Raw genomic sequence first — 19038 nt, 5'->3', positions numbered from 1 at the left:
GTACTTCCTTTTCAGCAAACAATGAATAGCATCAGTGAGCTTTTAATCTTACAAGCATTGAAGTGAAGCACATTCTTTGTTCCTCAGTTGAAAATTTGCATCCCTCAGATGGATCTGAAGTACTCTTTATTTAAATGACATTTTTCTTACTCTTAATTTAACTAGGCGTACGAAGATCTTCAGTACCCCAGAACTTCCAATAATTTACTACTAAGGACAAGAGACAAGCTGTGATACTGGCTACTAAAAGAAACCAAAAGCTAGTTCAGCACACTTACTAACTAGTCTCTCATAAAAAGTAAGATATGGCTGGTTTCCATGCTGTCCACAGACATTTCAAACATATAACTTCTTTAGGCTAAAATAAATAGCAAACTCAGAAATACGGTTTTAAAGTCCTGAATGAACCAGCGGTTACAAATTTTTTTGATAAGTAATGAATAGTAATTTATTAAGATAAAATTTACTTTCTTCAAAATATACTGCATGCCCACTCTGTTGCTGCTCTAACAAATTACCACATACTTGGGGCTTAAAACAACACAAATTTATACTTCTGAGTCAGGAGCTCAGAAATCTAGAATCAAGGTGTTGGCAGGGCTGCTTTCCTTCTTGAGGCTATCATCTCTTTGCCTTTTGAGCTTCTAGTGGCTGCCTACTTTCGCTGTGCACCCTCTCATCACGCCAGCCTCTTGCTTCCATTGCATACCTCCTACTATGCAGTGTGATTTCCTGAATCTCTCTCATCAGGCCCACCTGGACAATTCAAGACACTCTCTTCATCTTAATATCATTACCTTAATGACGTACGTAAAGTTCCTTTTGTCATATAAGGTAGCACTCACAGTTTCTGAGGATTAGGATGCAGACATGTTTAGGGGGTCGTTATTCAGCTTAAGACACCCACTAAATTCCAGGTATTTTGTGTTATGCTAGGAAAGTGAAGGTAAAAGAAATGAGTGAGTTCAGTGCTTAGTTATCTACTCCGTGTACTGTCAGTTATGTTTTCAGTTATTCTGTAAATAGTCCCAGAGGTGCTCTCTAGCATTCTTTCAGGCCTTGACATTGGATAGCTAGATGAGGGATATATTTACCACCATAGAAGAAATACTGATTTCTAGGATTATATTCTTTTGTTTATACTTCTAAGAGAGTACAAGTTTCAAATCATTCATTCAACAACTTTTTAAGTATTGTTCTGTGATAAGCATGTACTTGGCCCTGAAGATATACCAGTAAGCAAGCTAGACCAGGTCCCTGCCTCTGGGGACTTTATAGCCAAGTTATGCTTCTCAAATACCTTTGTTACATAAACGTTGTCCAACCCTATATAAAGTTTTGTACACATGAGAACTACCTAGGTCTCATGAAGATCTTTTAAAACCGTGATTTAAAATATTTTCAGATTTTTGCTTTTGGCTGTAGTTTCATTCCTATTATTAAGTTTTAGGTGTCCCAACTTCAAATTTTTCATATAATATAGGAAAAATAATGATTGAAACATTTAAATATTCTTCTTTACAGATGTTTCATTTGGATCCTTCTTTGACTCATACAATATTTAATCCAGAAGTATTTCAACCACAGATGGCACTGCCAACAGGTAAGAAAACTCATCCCTGTTACCCTGTTGTTCTGCTTTCAGTCTTAGTAAAATGCAGCATTTGTTAAGTCTGTCCTAGAAATTCAGTTGTGTACCTAGAAAGGAAATGGTGATTTGTTTTAAAAACCAATCTTTTAATATACTTTCTTGAAATATATTTGCACAAAAATATTTCATCTCAGTTACCCCTTGTATGGTTTACTGCATTTCGTATCTGCTAGGACTACTGAGAAGGAATTTCTTTACTCAGTATAAGGATTTTGTTTATTATCTCTGTATTCCTTTTAAGTCCTTTCTCCAAGATTCACACGAGGCAGTCTCCACTCTTCATTTCTGTTTCAAACATTTAAGAGGGCCTGTTGTGTACTACCAGTGTGCCAGTCACTGGGGAATCAAAGTGTACAGAAATCGTTAAAAATCATCTCATTAGAAAAATTGTCTTTATAAAAGCTTGTAACTTTGCACTCTGACAAGTTGGATAAAACTCATCATCCTTCCTTCTAACATGACTGTATTAATTGTGCCGATTGGCCACTGTTTAATTTCATATGAGTAATAAAAAAAAACTCTCTTTCTTAAAAAAAGTGATTTATTTGTATGTAAGCTTGGTGTGATGGCTTTTTTTATGTTCTGTTTCTCTCCTCACTTCACCCGTCACCAGTGGGACTTAACAGATGTTCAAAAGCAGTGTGAGTGAATTATGGAAGTTATGTGTAAAACAGAGTTTGGTAATCACTGAAGTGGGCATCAGCTCTTTTATTTACCAGGGACTTGCTTGTCTTCATTGGGAGACTTTATCCAATTTGTATTATTCTCATTTAAAATTAGCATGGTTACTACAGTACGTACTTTTCATTTGTTTTAGATCAGAAAACTTTTTCTGCCTTTATATCTTCAGTATTTCTAGGAGTTCATGGGAGGGAAAAAAGTAGATCTACTATACTTTCACCTTCACTAGTAAAGGTATATTTCAGAGGTTTTTCTGTCTTTACCCCTACAAAACATTATTTTTAGGCTGCCATGTTTGAGATCTTGTGAAGTGCTGTCCAATTTGAGCTCTAGGTCAGCTTCCTGTGAACAAGTGAATGTGTTGGTAGTGTGTGTGTTTCTTGGGAACTTTTTAATTCTAGAGTTCAAAGTATTTTTCTTAGTATTAATGTATTACTGAAAATATAAGAACTTGGTTCTGTCCACAGGAAATACACACATTTTCACTTAATGTCTTGTGAATACCAAACTATCCTGAGGCATATGTTTTCTTAATTTTTTTCCTTCAGATTTATGGGCATGAAAATAAGATTATTAAAATAACCATCTCAGTAAATATTCTGTGGTCACAGCTTTATGTTGTAGAAATAATTTTGCCATAATATTAGAATAACTATTCAAATTACACCTAAAAATCTAATTTGTTAGTTGTTGTTACCCCATCATTTTTACCTATATGTTTTTCCCTCTTCATTGCAGTGTCATAGTACAATTCGTATAGTCCAAGATATATAGGATGTTTTATTCACATTTTTAAAGAGGTAGAGAGGTTGATTATCTAAACCAGTATTGACTTGTAACTCTAAAATGGATTATTTTAGTCTTCTAGATTTTTTGAAATCTAAAACCTTTAATTGATCTAGTACTTGTTGAAGACTATGGGATGCGACATAACTCTTAGGTCTGAAGTTAAATTTCTCTGCACAGTGGAATGTCCTTTTCATGGCACAGAAATGTGGCCAAAAGAATGTTGGCCTTAAAACAACAAATGCATGCATATCAAATCTAATTTTCGAGTTGATTTAACTTTTAATGTGTTGCCTGAAAGAGGAAAAATGGCTCTATTTTACATGAATTTTCACAAATTTAAAGGAAATTAAATCCTACAGGAAAAATAATAGCAAATTTGCAGTTGTTTTTAGCAGAGTTAATAAAAAGTGAGAGACTTGAAGTTTAATGTAAACATGCTTCCAACTCCTCTGTATTTTTCATGGCATCCAAATATTCCTCTCTTAGAGGACTGTCTTGATATGTTCTTTCACTATTATAACAGGGAATGTTTTTATAAGTGTTACATTGTCATACAGGCTGTATCTTAGTGTGAAAATATTTCTATTTCTAATCAATTTTATTTCCTTATCCAAAATTAAATTCTAGCCATTTGGGGGAGGAATTTTTAAATTATGATTATGTTTCTAAAAGTAATTTAAAATGTCCAGGGGTGAATTTCATACAGACAAAAGATGGTAATTTAATACATTGACCAGTGACTCCCCCTTTTTTTTCTTGTGTATGCTTCATTTCAGATGCAGTCATTTTTCAACTGGCTTCCTTGTAAATTTCTTGAATAATAACAGGAAGTAATTATACCCTTGTTTTCTCCAGTTCTCTAGCCTTATCCTGATTTATCATAATATTGAAAAGATAAAAATAAATTCTCTGGCCGGGTGAGGTGGCTCACGCCTGTAATCCCAGCACTTTGGGAGGCCAAGGCAGGTAGATCACGAGGTCAGGAGTTCAAGACCAGCCTGGCCAAGATGGTGAAACCCCGTCTCTAATAAAAAAATACAAAAATTAGCTGGGCGTGGTGGTGGGCGCCTGTAATTCCAGCTCCTCGGGAGGCTGAGGCAGAGAATTGCTTGAACCCAGGAGGCAGAGATTGCGGTGAGCCAAGATTGTGCCATGGCACTCCAGCCTGGGTGACAGAGTGAGACTCTGTCTCAAAAAAAATAATAAAAAAAATTTTTTTAATTCTCTTTTATGTTATAGTTTATTTTTAATTTCAACCTGAAGGTTTATCTCCTCACAAATTTATGTAAGATAAGAGATCTTGAGCTTCTTCCTGAGAGAAAATGAAGATTAAAATGGATATACAAGCATTCTCCTAAAATATTTTTAGCACCAAACGTCTTAATTTACATTCAAATAAATGAGAACCACCATATGCCTTTATTTATTGCAAAGCTATGGATTATTGTACTACTGACATAAAAATCAGCTGGGAAGCTTAAGGACTTTTTCATATTGAACAGTTTATACTTATGTTGTCAGAGATTCTGATTTTCCTTTGAATTTTCGAGTCAGATACCATTAGGGAATGGATTAAGCCTCTAGTTTTCTTTGTGTTTTTACAATAATTAATTTGCATGCACCTATCTTCAATTAAATTATTTTCAGTATTTTATAAAATGCCTGAGCTGTTTTAGAACACAGTTTATATGACTGCACAATATTCAAAATTGCTTATAAACATCAAAAGTTATGGATTAACACGAAAATTTTACCATGTCTGATAGACCAAATTACATTGGGAGTGTTGGAGAGGAAAGGGGAAACAAACTAACCAGTTAAGGAATGAAGGCAGTACTTTCCCTTCAAGTAAAGAAAGGAACAGAAAACCTAGTGTAAGGAAAAAGAGGTAGCCTGAGATCATTGTCTGTCTATCATACATATACATACAGGTTGCTAGATCAGTATCTTTTAATTTCACATTAAGCATACTCTCTTTGAGAAATGAAAGTCAGTGTCTAATGATGTGAAGGCCAAAGAAAATGTCATAGTGCCCAGAAGTGGCTGCTGCTTTTAATTGGTATTTGTCATTTTAAAATGCTTTGTTAGGAGACAAGATTATGAAGGCTGTTGACATCAATTCTTGCCAGCCATATGCCTTTTATTGGATTAGGAAATGTGCCATCACCTTTCAACAAACATTTATTTATTGTGGTTCGCTAAACTTGTAAAACTATTGTTAAAATAAGGGTTAATTTAATATTTCAAACAAGGAAGAGAAATTATATCCTTGTGGAATTTTAACCAAAAATTGATTTGAAATTTCTACATAAAAAAGATTTCAGTTTTTGACTTGCTTTACATATTATACCAAATTTGAGAAGCCTCACAGTTTCTTTTGGTTTCTGTTTGTTGTTTTTGTTTTTAGCAGATGGCCCATACCTTCAAATATTAGAGCAACCTAAACAGGTAAGATTAAAGGGGTGGGACTTTAAATGTTAGATTCCAGTGTCTAATATTGAGATCATAAGCACTGAAGAATAGTAAATGAATTCTATGAAGGAAGTAGCTTATCTGAAAGATCAACAACCTGACAAATTATGTAACAGCTTTATTCATTCACTTTACATTTCTCTTAGTCATTGTTCACTCTGTCCTGAGCCTCAGTACGTAGTTCTGTAAAACTGCAGTTAATTACAATATTATAATTACAGTTAATTACAGTATTCTGCTGTCTCTACCAGCTTATCAGCCACTCCCAGGAAAGGCAGAGGTGATTTCCATTCATTTTCATTTATAAGGAAATACGTATGCATACAGTTCACATGCACTGAGCGACATCCATCTATTATCCTTGCACGTGTAGTACCTCTTAGCCTTCCTCCTTCCTTTGGTATCCCCAGCCTTTTCTGTGCTGCCTTTGGAACATGTAACCTAACATACTAAAAGTACCAGTGGGAAGTAAAATGTTAGAATGAACTATTGAATTCTCTTCCCTCTGGTGTCAGCCTCTTTGGAGTCAGGAGAGGAACATTTTATCAGGCTCTTCCCCTTACCACTAGAGTCTGTAGAGGATAGCTCAGAACTGAAATGGCCTCCTCACTGTATCCAACTCTGTGGATATTTATAGGAAATTGGACGGGACCAATGCTGTGAAAGAGATAGAAAGGCAGTCTTTAATGTCTGCCTACAGGAGGTTTCAGTTATTAGGGAATGGAAATAATGGTGTAGTTCCCCACAGAATGAGGACAGTGAGTAAATCTTTGGATGGATAAATTAATCACATTTGTGTGTGACCGAGGATATGGATACCTGTCCTCTTGCAGCTATATTACCCAACACATTTTCTAAGTATTCTTTTCATTAGCTCAGGTGAGTGAAACACTTTTGCATTTTGTAACATTTAACACATGCTAACTAGGTCACAAGCTTAAATAAAGCATCCACTGCATTGTGGTTTCCAGAATCGTGACATTATATATGTATTATATTTGGTCAGCATTTGATGTAAATGTCTTAATGATTGCTGAACAGGCTATCCTTATAAGGTTGAAATTAGATGAAAGTTTTTGCTGTGGGGGCAAGAATGACACATGAAACTTTGGGGCATGGTTCTAGTTCTTGCAAATGTCACATCCTGACTCCTCAGGCTGCCAGTAACACTCCATTGCTTTACCTCCATGTTCAACTCTTTTTTAGCAGAGAAGGTCATCAATTCCCAGTGAAATTTAATCCCTTAAAATTCTGTGGGCTCTGGCATCGTGGGAAATTTCCCAGCTGTTAAGATCTAGTAGTCTATGAAACAGAAATCAACTAAAATTTATTTGTCTGCATATGCCAAAGTATTTTTTCCAATATCATTTTCATAAGCATAGCGCTACAATAAGAATTTTTAAATGTAATTCCTTATTATGGATCCAATAGTCATAAGGAAAAATTGGCATTTATGATTTACCTGAAGGGTTAATGTAGTTCCAAAATTCAAAATTTAATTCATATAAAAGCTTATGTGAGTGAAACAATGTGTTTACCAAAGTGATGCTATTTTGATATCTGAATTCAGTGAAAGTAAGAAGGTTGTATTCAAGTCAGACTTTCTGACTGAATGGATGTAGCCTTGCTTTTGAGGTTGATGACTCATTTTAAGCAAATGGAGTTACTGAGATGAATGAATGTGGATTAAAGGCAAAATTTTAATCTCAGAAATTTAGAATCAGAAATGCATCCAGACAATGCATTTGACGACATCTTCTTGAAAACAGTTATAAATTTTCATCCTCAGGTTAAAAACTTTTGAGGATTTAGATACTCTTATGTAACCATGAAAAATATCTGTTAAGTATTTATAGTTTGACACCACTCCTAATAAGATATAAACACATATGTGCTATATTTTTCCAACTGTCCCAAAGGAATTTTGTGATTAAAGATAATGAATTGTGTGTGTGTGGTTTTTTTTTTTTTTTAAGTTCGAAAAAGATTCTTTTTTCTTTGGGACCTCTTAGCCACAGATTTTCCCCAGCTCTGACCGAGATGAGTCATAGCATAGACTACTAATTTTTAGAACATCCAGTTCTGTTGCATATTAATCAGTGTTAATTAACTAATACTGTTCAAAAACTCAAGTTGTGTTTAAATTAGCAGTCAAGTAAATCTCTATTCTTATGGTTAGCTAATTCTGGAGGCTATTATACATGTGTTGTTTTTTTCATGGTTTTAGAAATTTCATTTAATTATTTAAAAAACCAACAGTGTTTGCTTACAAAAGGCATAGGGCTGAAATTGTAAATTATTTTTAAATATGAATTGTGTGAGAATCAAAACAAAGGAATTACCTCTGAAACTTCATCTCCAAAGGCTTCCCTTGTGTTTAGATCTGGAATCTCCCAAGGAGTTGTTTTAGGTCTCACTGTGATGAGTTGATCATAAACTTTAGACATTTGGGTGCATTAAGGAAATTTCCCAGACTAGGGAATTTACTTTAGGCCTTACTTATCTGGTAAATGTGTTTGAGGACTGATCTTTGGAAATCAGGAAGTTTTTGGATAATATAGGAACAGTTCCAGATGCTTCCCAGAGATTTAAATCAGTTCAAGGCACCTGGTCTGCTCAGAGACTGCAAGACCCTACTTGGCATAATGAAATGTAGTATAGTCTAAGTAGTGCACACATTTTACATTGGTTCATGAGCTCAAAGCTGTCAAAATCTGCATGCTTGCTGGGGTTCCACAATTTAATGAGTAAGGGAGCGAACCCCCACCAGCAACTAGTGGGTGTGATGAGCTGATGGGCAGATGATCTAGTGCTGTGTATGTGGCGTTGGTCCCACAATAGAAACAAAAGGTGAGAATGTTCCTTAAAAAATCTTAACATATTTTCTTTTCACCAAAAAGTGAATCTGTAAAAAGAAAATCATCTGCTTAAGCAACTATGTGGTTATAAACTACTAACACTACCACAAATTGATTGACGTCATTATAAAGTTGAATCAGGAAATACAGCGAAACCTCCCTTAATATGATGATGAGGTCATAATTATCCTTGTTTTGTTCTTTGTATACAAATATGAATAATTAAGTTAGCTTTATAAATCATAAAAAGTTACAACTGAAGTAGACCTTAAAGATGGTCTGGTATAATCTTCCCTTTTGTACAAATGAAAAAACATGGCACTTCTTAGGTGTTTATCAGCCCACAGTAGTTTATATAGTGAAGGCTTCCAGCTAACTCTTCATTAATTAACTACATCTATAAAATTTCTGGGTTAGATAGTATTTAAGGGAACTACCTAGTTTTGGAATCATTCTGGTAGGTTAATATTCAATCTTGAGCTTGACCATATCAATAATCATAAAAACAAAAATCTTATCCTCTGAAATGCTGAGAGAAGCTTAACAGATGCAGGGTCTAGCATAGGGTGTGTTCTACAACGCTGAAACAATATATCTAAATAAACATGTCTGTAGTCCCTGCTGAACCAGCTGTAATCAGAGTAGATAAAGGAATGTCTTTAACTAAGAGTCAAGGAAGCATAACTTTTATTAATATGGTAAAGTACAGAGCTTGGCAGCAGTAATTTAAGACAAGGAAGCTCTGACTAGAACAAGCCATAACATGTTGAGTCTAAAGCCTGAACTCTTCAGCAGATTACTCTCCACACATGCATAGCATGAGAGGTTCCACGGGCTTAAGTACTTGGCTTTTTAGCCATATCTTAGTGTACAAATATCAATTAACACCATTTTTCATAGTAAGATTACGGGAAAAGTGATTCTCATTTACAGAGCCCTCTTTCACAGTTTCATGTTTTTCTTCTCTCATTTAGTAGACATAAGATTTAAAAATGTGTATGTATCTTTGTTGCCATAATTTTTCATAAGTATTTCTCAAACTTAATTGGCTTAACGTTCACCTTTGCAGAGAGGATTTCGTTTCCGTTATGTATGTGAAGGCCCATCCCATGGTGGACTACCTGGTGCCTCTAGCGAAAAGAACAAGAAGTCTTACCCTCAGGTGAAAGTAAGTTTGTGGTAGCTCTCCTTCTATTTGAATTCTGGAAATTTTGATTCCCTGCGATTTCCAAAGAATTGCTTTAAATGAGTACAGGTTGCCTTCGCTCCTAAGCTGAAGTGTTCACATGATTATTAAAATTTTTAAATAGAAATTTGTCTCCTAGCAATAGAAGTGACAGATACTAAAACTTTGTTAACATTTCAATTTAGTAGAAATGTCTTCAACATTAGCTAACAAACTTACTATTTCTTGATCATCTTAAAGATTTTTAAAAATTGTATACTTCCTGAAACTTTAGTAAGTCTTTGAAAGAAATGGTTGATTTTGACTCTTTGGAGATTTAGTGAAAAACCAAACAAGTGACTGAGTGTATGGATTATACAGTATATTATTTAAGATTGTGAATTCGGATCCAGACTTTGTTATTAGCTGTGTGGCTTTGAATAGGTTTAACCAATACTTCTAAACTTCAGTCTCTTAATGTATAAAACGCAGAAATATTAACAGTATATACTTCATAAGGTCTTTTAGAGATTAAATGAGAAAATGTGTACATGTTCCATAGAGAACCTGAAAGTACCCTAGGGCCTTGGCCTGAGCAGATGTGTGGCCCTCTTGGAATGAACTGCTACATGACATGCTGGTGGTGTGTTTGGTCATACCTTTTACCATGTTCAGGCTGTTTGTTTATTTGAGAATATTTTTCTCTAATATGAGACTTTTAATTTCATAATATGCTACTATGTTTCATAGACTGATGATAAACATAGACTGATAATCATTTTGCAGATAAACCCAGTCAACAATTGTAATTTAGTTTTTTATAAAAGTTATTTGGTCAGTAATTCAAGGCTTGGACAAAATAGTTCTCACTATGCGTGTATGCCCTCAGGATGTAACATACTTTTGGCCTCAGACTTTTTGTTGGTTTGTTTTTGTAAGTAGATGAAGCTCAGTAGAGCAGGCCCTCAGCAAAGTTGTGATGTAAAGAAATCTGGCCGGGCTCATTGACTCAGGCCTGTAATCCTAGCACTTTGGGAGGCCGAGGCTAGCAGATCACAAGGTCAGGAGTTCGAGACCAGCCTGGCCAATATGGTGAAACCGCATCTCTACTAAAAATACAAAAATTAGCTGGGTGTGGTGGTGCAAACCTGTAGTCCTAGCTAGTCAGGAGGCTGAGGCACAAGAATCGCTTGAACCCGGGAGGCGGAGGTTGCAGTGAGCCGAGATTGTGCCACTGGACTACATCCTGGACAACAGAGTGAGACTGTCTCAAAAAAAAAAAAAAAAAGAAAGAAAGAAATCTGTCTTTGGTTTTGCTAGCCTTGCATTTTGTTTCTTCCTTTTCCTCTTATCCATCTTCTAGGCCCAGGCCTGTTAAATTTCTTATCCTTATTCCCAAACAAAAGACAAAATGTTGTGATGTCATTCTTTACCTTTCAAGTGAAACCCATTATTTAGTATGGGTGCTATTAGTCATATTTGCATTTTAAGTCTCTTAGCTCCAATTGTGGAATGAAAGATGTTTTTTCTATTAAAGGTAATTAGGCAGGTAAATATGATGGCTTAAGTCCACAGAAGCAGACCATGGTCTTATGGCCTCACATCCTTTAGAACCTTGATGAGGAATGAGGAGCAGCAATAAAGAACTAATTTGCACTTATTAAACACCAAAGACTTGCCAAGTGCTTTGTATAACATTATCTCTTTTAATCTTTTAAAAATCTCAGTAGGTAAAAAGTGTAATGCCTGTGAACCCAAACAGACTCAGAGAATGGAATTATAATAACAAGACTTTCTCACCAGACTAGTGGCTCTATATCCTGCAGCAGGTTATTGCTCACCGAACCTCTCAGATAGAATGTGTGCATTTAGGGTACTGGGGGCAGGGAGATAAGGGACAAATTATGGGAGGACAATGGTGTAAAAAGGCATGGCGAATGATAATTCTTGAAAACAAGGGAGAGGGAGGCTCAGTGGTCAGTGGGTACTCAGGTATTGGGGAAGCCAGGCCCAGCACTTACCTTTTTAACACGTGTCTGTGTGTCATATGTATAAATATTGTGCCTTTATGTATGTGTATATTTGTGAGAAGGAGATTGAAAGACACATGTTATCAGCATTGACACTGACTATAATGACTGAAGAATTAACTAAGCGAAAAACTGGGAGTTTTTTCTGACTGGCTTCGCACAAAAAATATAAATTATGGTATTTTGTTTACTTCTATTGCTCTAGTATTTTGTGACCAAGTAACAATTCTTGATACTAACAAACACATGGCATTAACTTTCTTATAAATTTATTGGCTAAGAAAAAACTTTATACATCCATTTATTCCCAGTCTTCATACATCTTTCTCATGTAGAGGTTTCATCTGCTCAAAAACATATTGCTGCCTCAATCACAAAATAATTTACAAGTGAAACAACTTAATGGGCATTAGATGTTCTTATAGAATGAAAGTTTCTATATCAAGGAGTTTAATACTTACTGGGAAATATAGATATGTAAACGACTAATAATAAAGCAGGTTCAACTGCAGTCACATTATTTCACCAAATCATTTATTTTTTATTCACTAATTCAGTATCCATTTGTTAAGCATTTAATCAACTTGTAAGAAGAGGAGGAACTTAGAGGTTAGAGAATATGACTATGTAAGCTGTCATTGTTCCCTTAGCTTGTCATTGTTCACTGAAAATTGAAATGGTTCTGCTGTTCCTAACAGTTAAAGGAAGTAATTTTATTTATCCAAGAAATTCTTAATTGGAAGGATGGGGAGGAGAGAAAGAAAGAGACAACAGTCAGGTATTTTTTTTTTCCAGAGCTCTACTCCAAATATCCCTTTTAATAGTTATTTCTGCTCAGGATGAACTTTTAAGTTTACAAAGGAATTTTAAATCCCTTTTCCCTCTAATGTTGAAGCAGAAGAAAAAATTGTTCTCCATGCATCTTTCTAATCAGGAAGACCTTTAAAATTGTATGTGTCTTTTCTGTGGTACTTTACTAAGCACCTGCTCGGTGAGAGACTGTAAGGGGAACAGTGGGATAGATACATCTAAAGTTTCTCAAACTTGGCATTATTGACATCTGGGGCTTGAAAATTCTGTTTTGTGGGAGGCTGTCTGACATATTATAAAATATTTAGCAGCCTCCCTGACCTCGACTCACTAGATGCTAATAGGATTCCTATAATTGTGACATCCAAAAAGTTTTCACATTGGCAAATGTCCCCTGGAGGGCAAACTCACCCCTCTCTGAGAACCACTGATGTGGATGCAACAAGAAATCAACCTTAACCTTACCCATTTGCATACTTTTCTACTATAAAGTTGTCTTGCATAGATTACATAGAATTGTCCAAGTATATTATTTTATAAACGTGCCTTTCTTGATTATTAGTAGATATTTCTTATTTTCAAGATGGTGATCATGGTGTCTGTATAATTTCTCTTAGAATATCAGAGTTAGTGTACCTGGATACTAAGGAGAAAGAAAAGAGAAAACGTGTATCTTCAACATTTTATATTCTGTGATGACCCTAAAAGCTAATGTGGGAGTTCTATTGACTGTTATAAACTATTACAGAAGAGAAAGTGAAAGTGGAGAGTTAGGTCCACTGTGTGTGAACAATGGGAGGGTCTGTGGAATGATGCTTTCAGGTGGGCAGAGTCCTCATGGAGGGTGGCCCCACACTCACCCCCAGAATCCAGAAGCCATTCCCACAGGAACTTCAGAGGGAGAGCATTTACATTTACAGGAAAGAAATGATACTTCTGAGCCTTACATTTGCCACATATTCATTAAGTGCATTTGTTCAGGCTTAAAAGTAAAATGCTATGGGCTGTGCTTTTCCTCAGCTACAGCCTCTCTCCCTCCAGCCTCACGCCCTGTCTTCCTGTCATGCCTTTGTGAGAGCGCCACCACTCTGCGGTGCCTGGAGAGGAACGTGGAAACGCAGACAGTTCAGTGCATACTCGGTCATATGGAGACATCAGGAAAGAGTCAGGGGCCAACTTGAAAGCTTTGGGGGCTGGCTGTGGTTTGCAGGCTGTAGACACCAAACTATACTTTATAGAACATGTAAAAATATAGCCTGTATGGGTTGCTCTCTTACTGATTGTCCAAATTTGATGCCTTACATTAATTCATTTTAAAACCAACTCTAGAAGTCTACTCAAATCCTGCATTTTCTACTGGAATTGTGTCCCATGCATAAAACCCTGTTTCGCATAGGTGTAGGCTAGGCTTACAGACCCTCTTACCATGTTGAGATTATTTCTAGAACTCAGGCTACTGAACCGTCTGGTGCTCTGCCTGTGTCTTTCACGCAGCTAAGAAGAAAATTTCCATTTAGCTTTCTAATGTCTTGCTGTGCAAGTCTGCATGTTCTTTTTTTTTTTTTAATTTAAATTATAAATCATTTCAAGCATATAGAAAGTTTAAAAATTGACATAACAGACACTATGTACTACAACACAAATTTAATAGGTATTAGCATCTTACCTTATTTGCTTTTGATAGCTCTCTCTCTCTCCTGTCTCTCAAATAAAATAGTTACAGCTAAAACCCCACTTATCTATCACTTTGTCCTCCTTCCTTCTCCTTAGGTAAACTGCTCCTCTGAACTTTCATTCCCCAAGATGTTTTTATATTTTTACTACATAAGAATGCATCTATAAATATTGGCATTTTCAAGAAAATCAATTTTTACTAACTTCAACCCAAATTTGCCATTGTATAGGATGGCTCCTTTTCAGGACAAACATAGGTTCAAACTGGACTCCATTGAAGATTACCTGGTACTCACTTTGATCCTATTGATTCCTCTTTGCTGTCTAGATAAAAATGTGTTTGTCACAATGTAGAGTTTGTACTGACTCTTATAGCAAAAAATAATATTCAGAGAAAAATCTAGGGGAAGTAAGTATGCAGACTAACTCTTATATCTTGTCCTTTCATAAGAAAAATTTCCCATTATTAAACATTTAATAATCTATTATACTGCCTATAAAATTTCCCTTTAAAGTTTTTTCCATTCTAATTTCATCACGGAGCTCCTAATGGGAGAGGCTGGCAGAAAAGCACAGGAACCTTCCTCTAGGCCAAGCTTGTCCCTGCCTGCTTTTGACTCAGCAAGGAGTGCCAGGGAAGGCTCACTTCCCTATTTTTCCCGAAAGCCACGCATGAAGTTTTAAAAATCAAATGCGTTCCCTTTCACAGAGGTGGGTGACAAGAGAAGCAGCCCCATGGGACTTCAGAAACTCTCACCAATCCTCCTCTAGAGTGACCAGGAAGTACCCCTTCCCATCCTAACTAATGTGACACATCCTTCTGTGTGGTCCACTCTGTGCAAAAACAGAAATTGACAAGAATGACTTTGATTGTGAAGTACAAATAGCTTACCAGTTAGTATTCTTAGTTTCTCTTTAGTTATAAATATCAAATGCAAGGACTTGAAACCCAGCTGATAGAAGTGTAACTATTTTTAATCAAACATTTTCTGAAAGCTGGTTCTCACATATGTTGTCTTTCCTGAGTGTTTTATGTTGAGTGGAAGACGTGTTGAAATGTTTAGGTCAACAACAGCTTTTTGTTGTCCCCTTCCACTACCGATTTAAAAAAAAAAAAAGGCTCTGCTCTTCGTGCCTTTCCTTAAAAATCCTAAATGTTAAGTTTCTGTCGAGGTCAAATAGAGACTACCCAATCTGCTGTGGCATTTGAGGATATCACATATCCTTGCATAATCTCCCTTTCCTTTGTATAGACTTGTCTGACTCAGGTGGTTTGGATCTATTTGGAGTACTAATTTAAAATAATTTAATGTGACTCAATTACTTAAAACAACAGGGGAGAAAATCACCAAAAATCAGCTAGGTGTGCGTATAGAACCTAGTTCATAGCATTTATTAGGATTTCCATTGAACCCCTAAGCTGTTCACTGCACAAATATATTAATTAGGGAAAATAACCATATCCCCTATGTATATTATACCGTGTGTTTTGTAAACCATGAGAAAAGCTGCTTATTGAACAGAAGGGCTTTGTAACCTAGGGTCTGTGGATCCCTGTTGGTGGTTTCAGAGGCTTTTTAGATTCCTGAATTTATATGCAGACTTGCACATGTATGTATGTGCATTTTTTCTTGGGAGATAAATATAACTTCTTATCATATTTTCAAAGGGAAAGATTTAACATGGTTAAGAATCATGCTATAGCTTGTATCACTTTAGCTTTTTGATAGCAGCTATCTTTTTAAATGATCTGTATAATATCTTTTAAGATTTTTTCTTGTTTTATTCTTGCATTTTTAATCAATTTCAAATGAAGTGAAATGCTTTATGTTGCTCAACACATAGCCCAGAAAGCCTCCCTTCAGTTTTCCAGTAGGTGGAAAAAAGATGAAACTGAATCGATGGCCAAAAGAGTTGAATGGGCTTCACTGCTTTTTCTTTCTTGCTCTTCCATACATTTGCAGATTAAGCATGAAGCTCACCATTAGTGATTGAAGCCAAAAGAGAGAAGGCAATTCATTGAACAAATATTGATTGAGCACAGTGTGTCAGGTACTGCTCTAGACAAGCAGACAAAACTCCCTCCCATATGTAACCACAATCGAGACATGTAGGTAATTTTTGTTGCAAGTAGTTCAGAAGTTTTGTATTTTGTCCTAAAACAAAATATTACTTTGTGAAATATTTTTTTAAATAGCCCTCTAAATCCGCTGTATATATTCAAAGTCACCATTATAAAGTGGAGAAAGCTACTCATTAGAGAAAACCTATCACACAGATAATAGCTGGGAAGCTTAACCCTTAGAAATTATTAGGAGAGATATACGCTTCTTGAATTTAAGAATTGTCTGAATTTTAAATTTTGTTTTGTCAGTTCTGGCTTAGTGACCTTCCTCTATTGGCCATTCCCATTTTTCTGCCCTCCACTCTTCCTTGACACGTGATTATTTCTGGGACCACTGTTGAATCTGAAACAAATCTCTGGTGGCTTCTTTTAAACCCAGTGGTCTTAGTCTGAAGGTATAGTGGGGCGACTCTTGGCATTCCATTCTGGAGTCTTGACATCATAAAGTCACATACTGGCAATTCGCCTTGATAAGGTGAGGTGAACACACAGAAGCACTAAGATCCCCACATGTGTTCCACTGCCTCCTCCACAGACAAGTTGTTTTTCAACCCATCTGCAGGTCCAGAGGTGAAGCTGGAGGCTACCCTGCAATCTCAGTCTTTTCTCCCCACCCTCCAGGTGGATTCCAAATAAGAAGCCTCCGGCCTACCTTCACCTCCCTGGGGTCTCATGGACATGGGCTGGAAAATGCATGCAGACTTTCACAGACAATGCTTTTTGCCTTTAGGTCCCCTTCTACCCAACAGAATGATTATAAGAATGGCTTGCTATGCTTACTTACATCATCTCATTTAATCATCACAATAATTCACTGACGCAGGTTCTGTGATCCCCATTTTATAAATGAGGAAATTGAAGCCTAGAGAAATTAAGAAGCTTAACTTGGGTCTCACAGGCTTTTAGAGATGGAGCCCAAGATTTCAGTTCATGCCATATGGTTTAAGGGCCTGCACTCTTAACCATCATGGAATACCATTCATTATCATAATATTAAGGATCTGTCTCTACTTTGCAGGAATCTTTTAAATCTATGGTTCACAATCATGGGTGGGCTTCAGAATCGTCCAAAAATGTTTCAACCACAGAGACGCCTGGGACCCACCGCACAATTGCTACGTCACAGTGGATCATCTAGCCAATCTTGGATTCTACAATAATTCTATGACAGTTTCTAAGAATACATGCCATTATATAATGGCAACATATTACAACAGATAATTGAATGGATATTCAATGTATAACTGTGGAATAGAATATTATGCCCCTGTGTTTTAAAAAGGTAATTAAGAGGATACGGCACAACATGGAAAACTGCTTACAACATAATATTAAGAATAAACCTTAGCTGGGCACAGTGGCTCACGCCTATAATCCCAACACTTTTGGGAGGCCAAGGCAGGAGGATTGCTTGAGCCCAGGATTTTGAGGCCAGCATGGGCAACATAGTGAGACCCTGTCTCTATAAAAAAAATTTTTTTAAGAAAAAAAACAGAATTTTAAATTATTGCTAATATTTGTACTGATTACAAATATTAGCTTCTTTTTATAAAGCCTGGGTGGAAGCATATAGATAAATCTTTAGCTTCATTTATTCGTCTATGACTTAAAGAAGATTGGTTAACACCTGACTCCACCTTGAGTAGCAGAACGTTGGACTGAAGGAAAAAAAATGTGAAGCTGTCTTACTTAGCTACAGTTTCCAGCATGTTTTAGTTGAAGGTAGGAGATAATAAAGACATAGAGCTATATAAACAGATTTTCTCAGGAGCTCTATGGGAGACAGAGCAGGGTGGCTCTCAAACCTTACTATACATAAAAATCTGCTTCAAAACTTACTTAAAATATAGATTTTATTCCATTTCCAAAGCCGGATAGAGTAGATAATTCTCCCACTACAATACACTTAGTAACACTAGAAAAAAAAAATAACATTTTCTTCGATGCATAGCTGAGTTTATTAGAAAGTATGAAAAGTACTGGGGAGCCATAAAACAAAAGAAAAATTTGGGAAAACACAATAGGATATGGATGGACTTTGGGGCCACAGCTGCCCTGGAAATATTTGCTGACCTAGATAATCGAGAAGCTTGGTTTTTAACAGCTTCCTAGAGACAAAAGATAAGGCCTTGGGCCTTTCCAATCTGAGGAATTGAAACTGCAATCACCCACTTAAGTCAGGACTCTCTCAGGGCTATAGTTTCTGCTGATGGGTGATCCTCAGGCAGAGAGGTAATGAGGAAGTTGCCTGTCTCAGCCTAGGGGGAATCAGAAGATAAAATGCCTGTCTTGAGAATCAGTAACTACAAGCCCAGTTCTTACAGATTCAGAGTTAAGTGTATGCTCCCTGAATAGAGTAGGAAACCCCAAGTCTAGAAATGAATATGAAGTTGTTCCACATTGGGGATACCCTCAGAGCCTTGCAGAAACACATAAAAATGTATGTGGCTCAAAGAATCATGAGCTCCTGATCAAAAATTAGAAAATATGTATGCACATAAGCCACTGTTTTAAGAATCGGCAGAACAATGAAAAGCAGAATTAAATCCCCAGAATCTTCAGATAATTGAATTACCAATTGTTTGATATATAAATACAAAATAAGTTTGGAATAGAAAACAGACCAGGCAGAATGAAAATAAAACCAAGTCGAATTTTTAAAATTAAATGTGCGACACTGAAAATGATTCAGCATAGTTAACGTGGATAATTTGAAAGAAAGGATGAGCTGGCAGGTACAAGAGAAGGAGTAAGAGGTGTCTAGTTGAAGTCCTAGAAAGAGG

General features: G+C 36.2%; 1 protein-coding gene across 7 annotated transcripts in view; it reads left to right on the top strand.

Annotated features, from left to right (window-relative positions):
* The window catches only part of NFKB1 (nuclear factor kappa B subunit 1), a 117258-nt gene that overhangs the window by 27359 nt on the left and 70861 nt on the right, over positions 1-19038 (top strand). For 4 of the 7 annotated variants that reach the window (XM_032177496.2, XM_032177337.2, XM_058432627.1 and 1 more), the window contains 3 exons: positions 1525-1603; positions 5529-5569; positions 9521-9619. In XM_032177496.2, the coding sequence (XP_032033387.1) occupies positions 1525-1603; positions 5529-5569; positions 9521-9619 (219 nt within the window). The remainder of the gene's footprint in view (positions 1-1524; positions 1604-5528; positions 5570-9520; positions 9620-19038) is intronic. The other 3 variants (XM_058432630.1, XM_032177572.2, XM_032177418.2) reach the window with 1 other exon arrangement.

Source organism: Hylobates moloch, unplaced genomic scaffold (genome assembly GCF_009828535.3).
Source record: "Hylobates moloch isolate HMO894 unplaced genomic scaffold, HMol_V3 SCAFFOLD_2, whole genome shotgun sequence".
In the NCBI taxonomy this organism is placed as follows: domain Eukaryota; kingdom Metazoa; phylum Chordata; class Mammalia; order Primates; family Hylobatidae; genus Hylobates; species Hylobates moloch.
The sequence above is the reverse complement of the archived record's forward strand: the minus strand, read 5'-3'. Positions and strand labels throughout refer to the sequence as shown.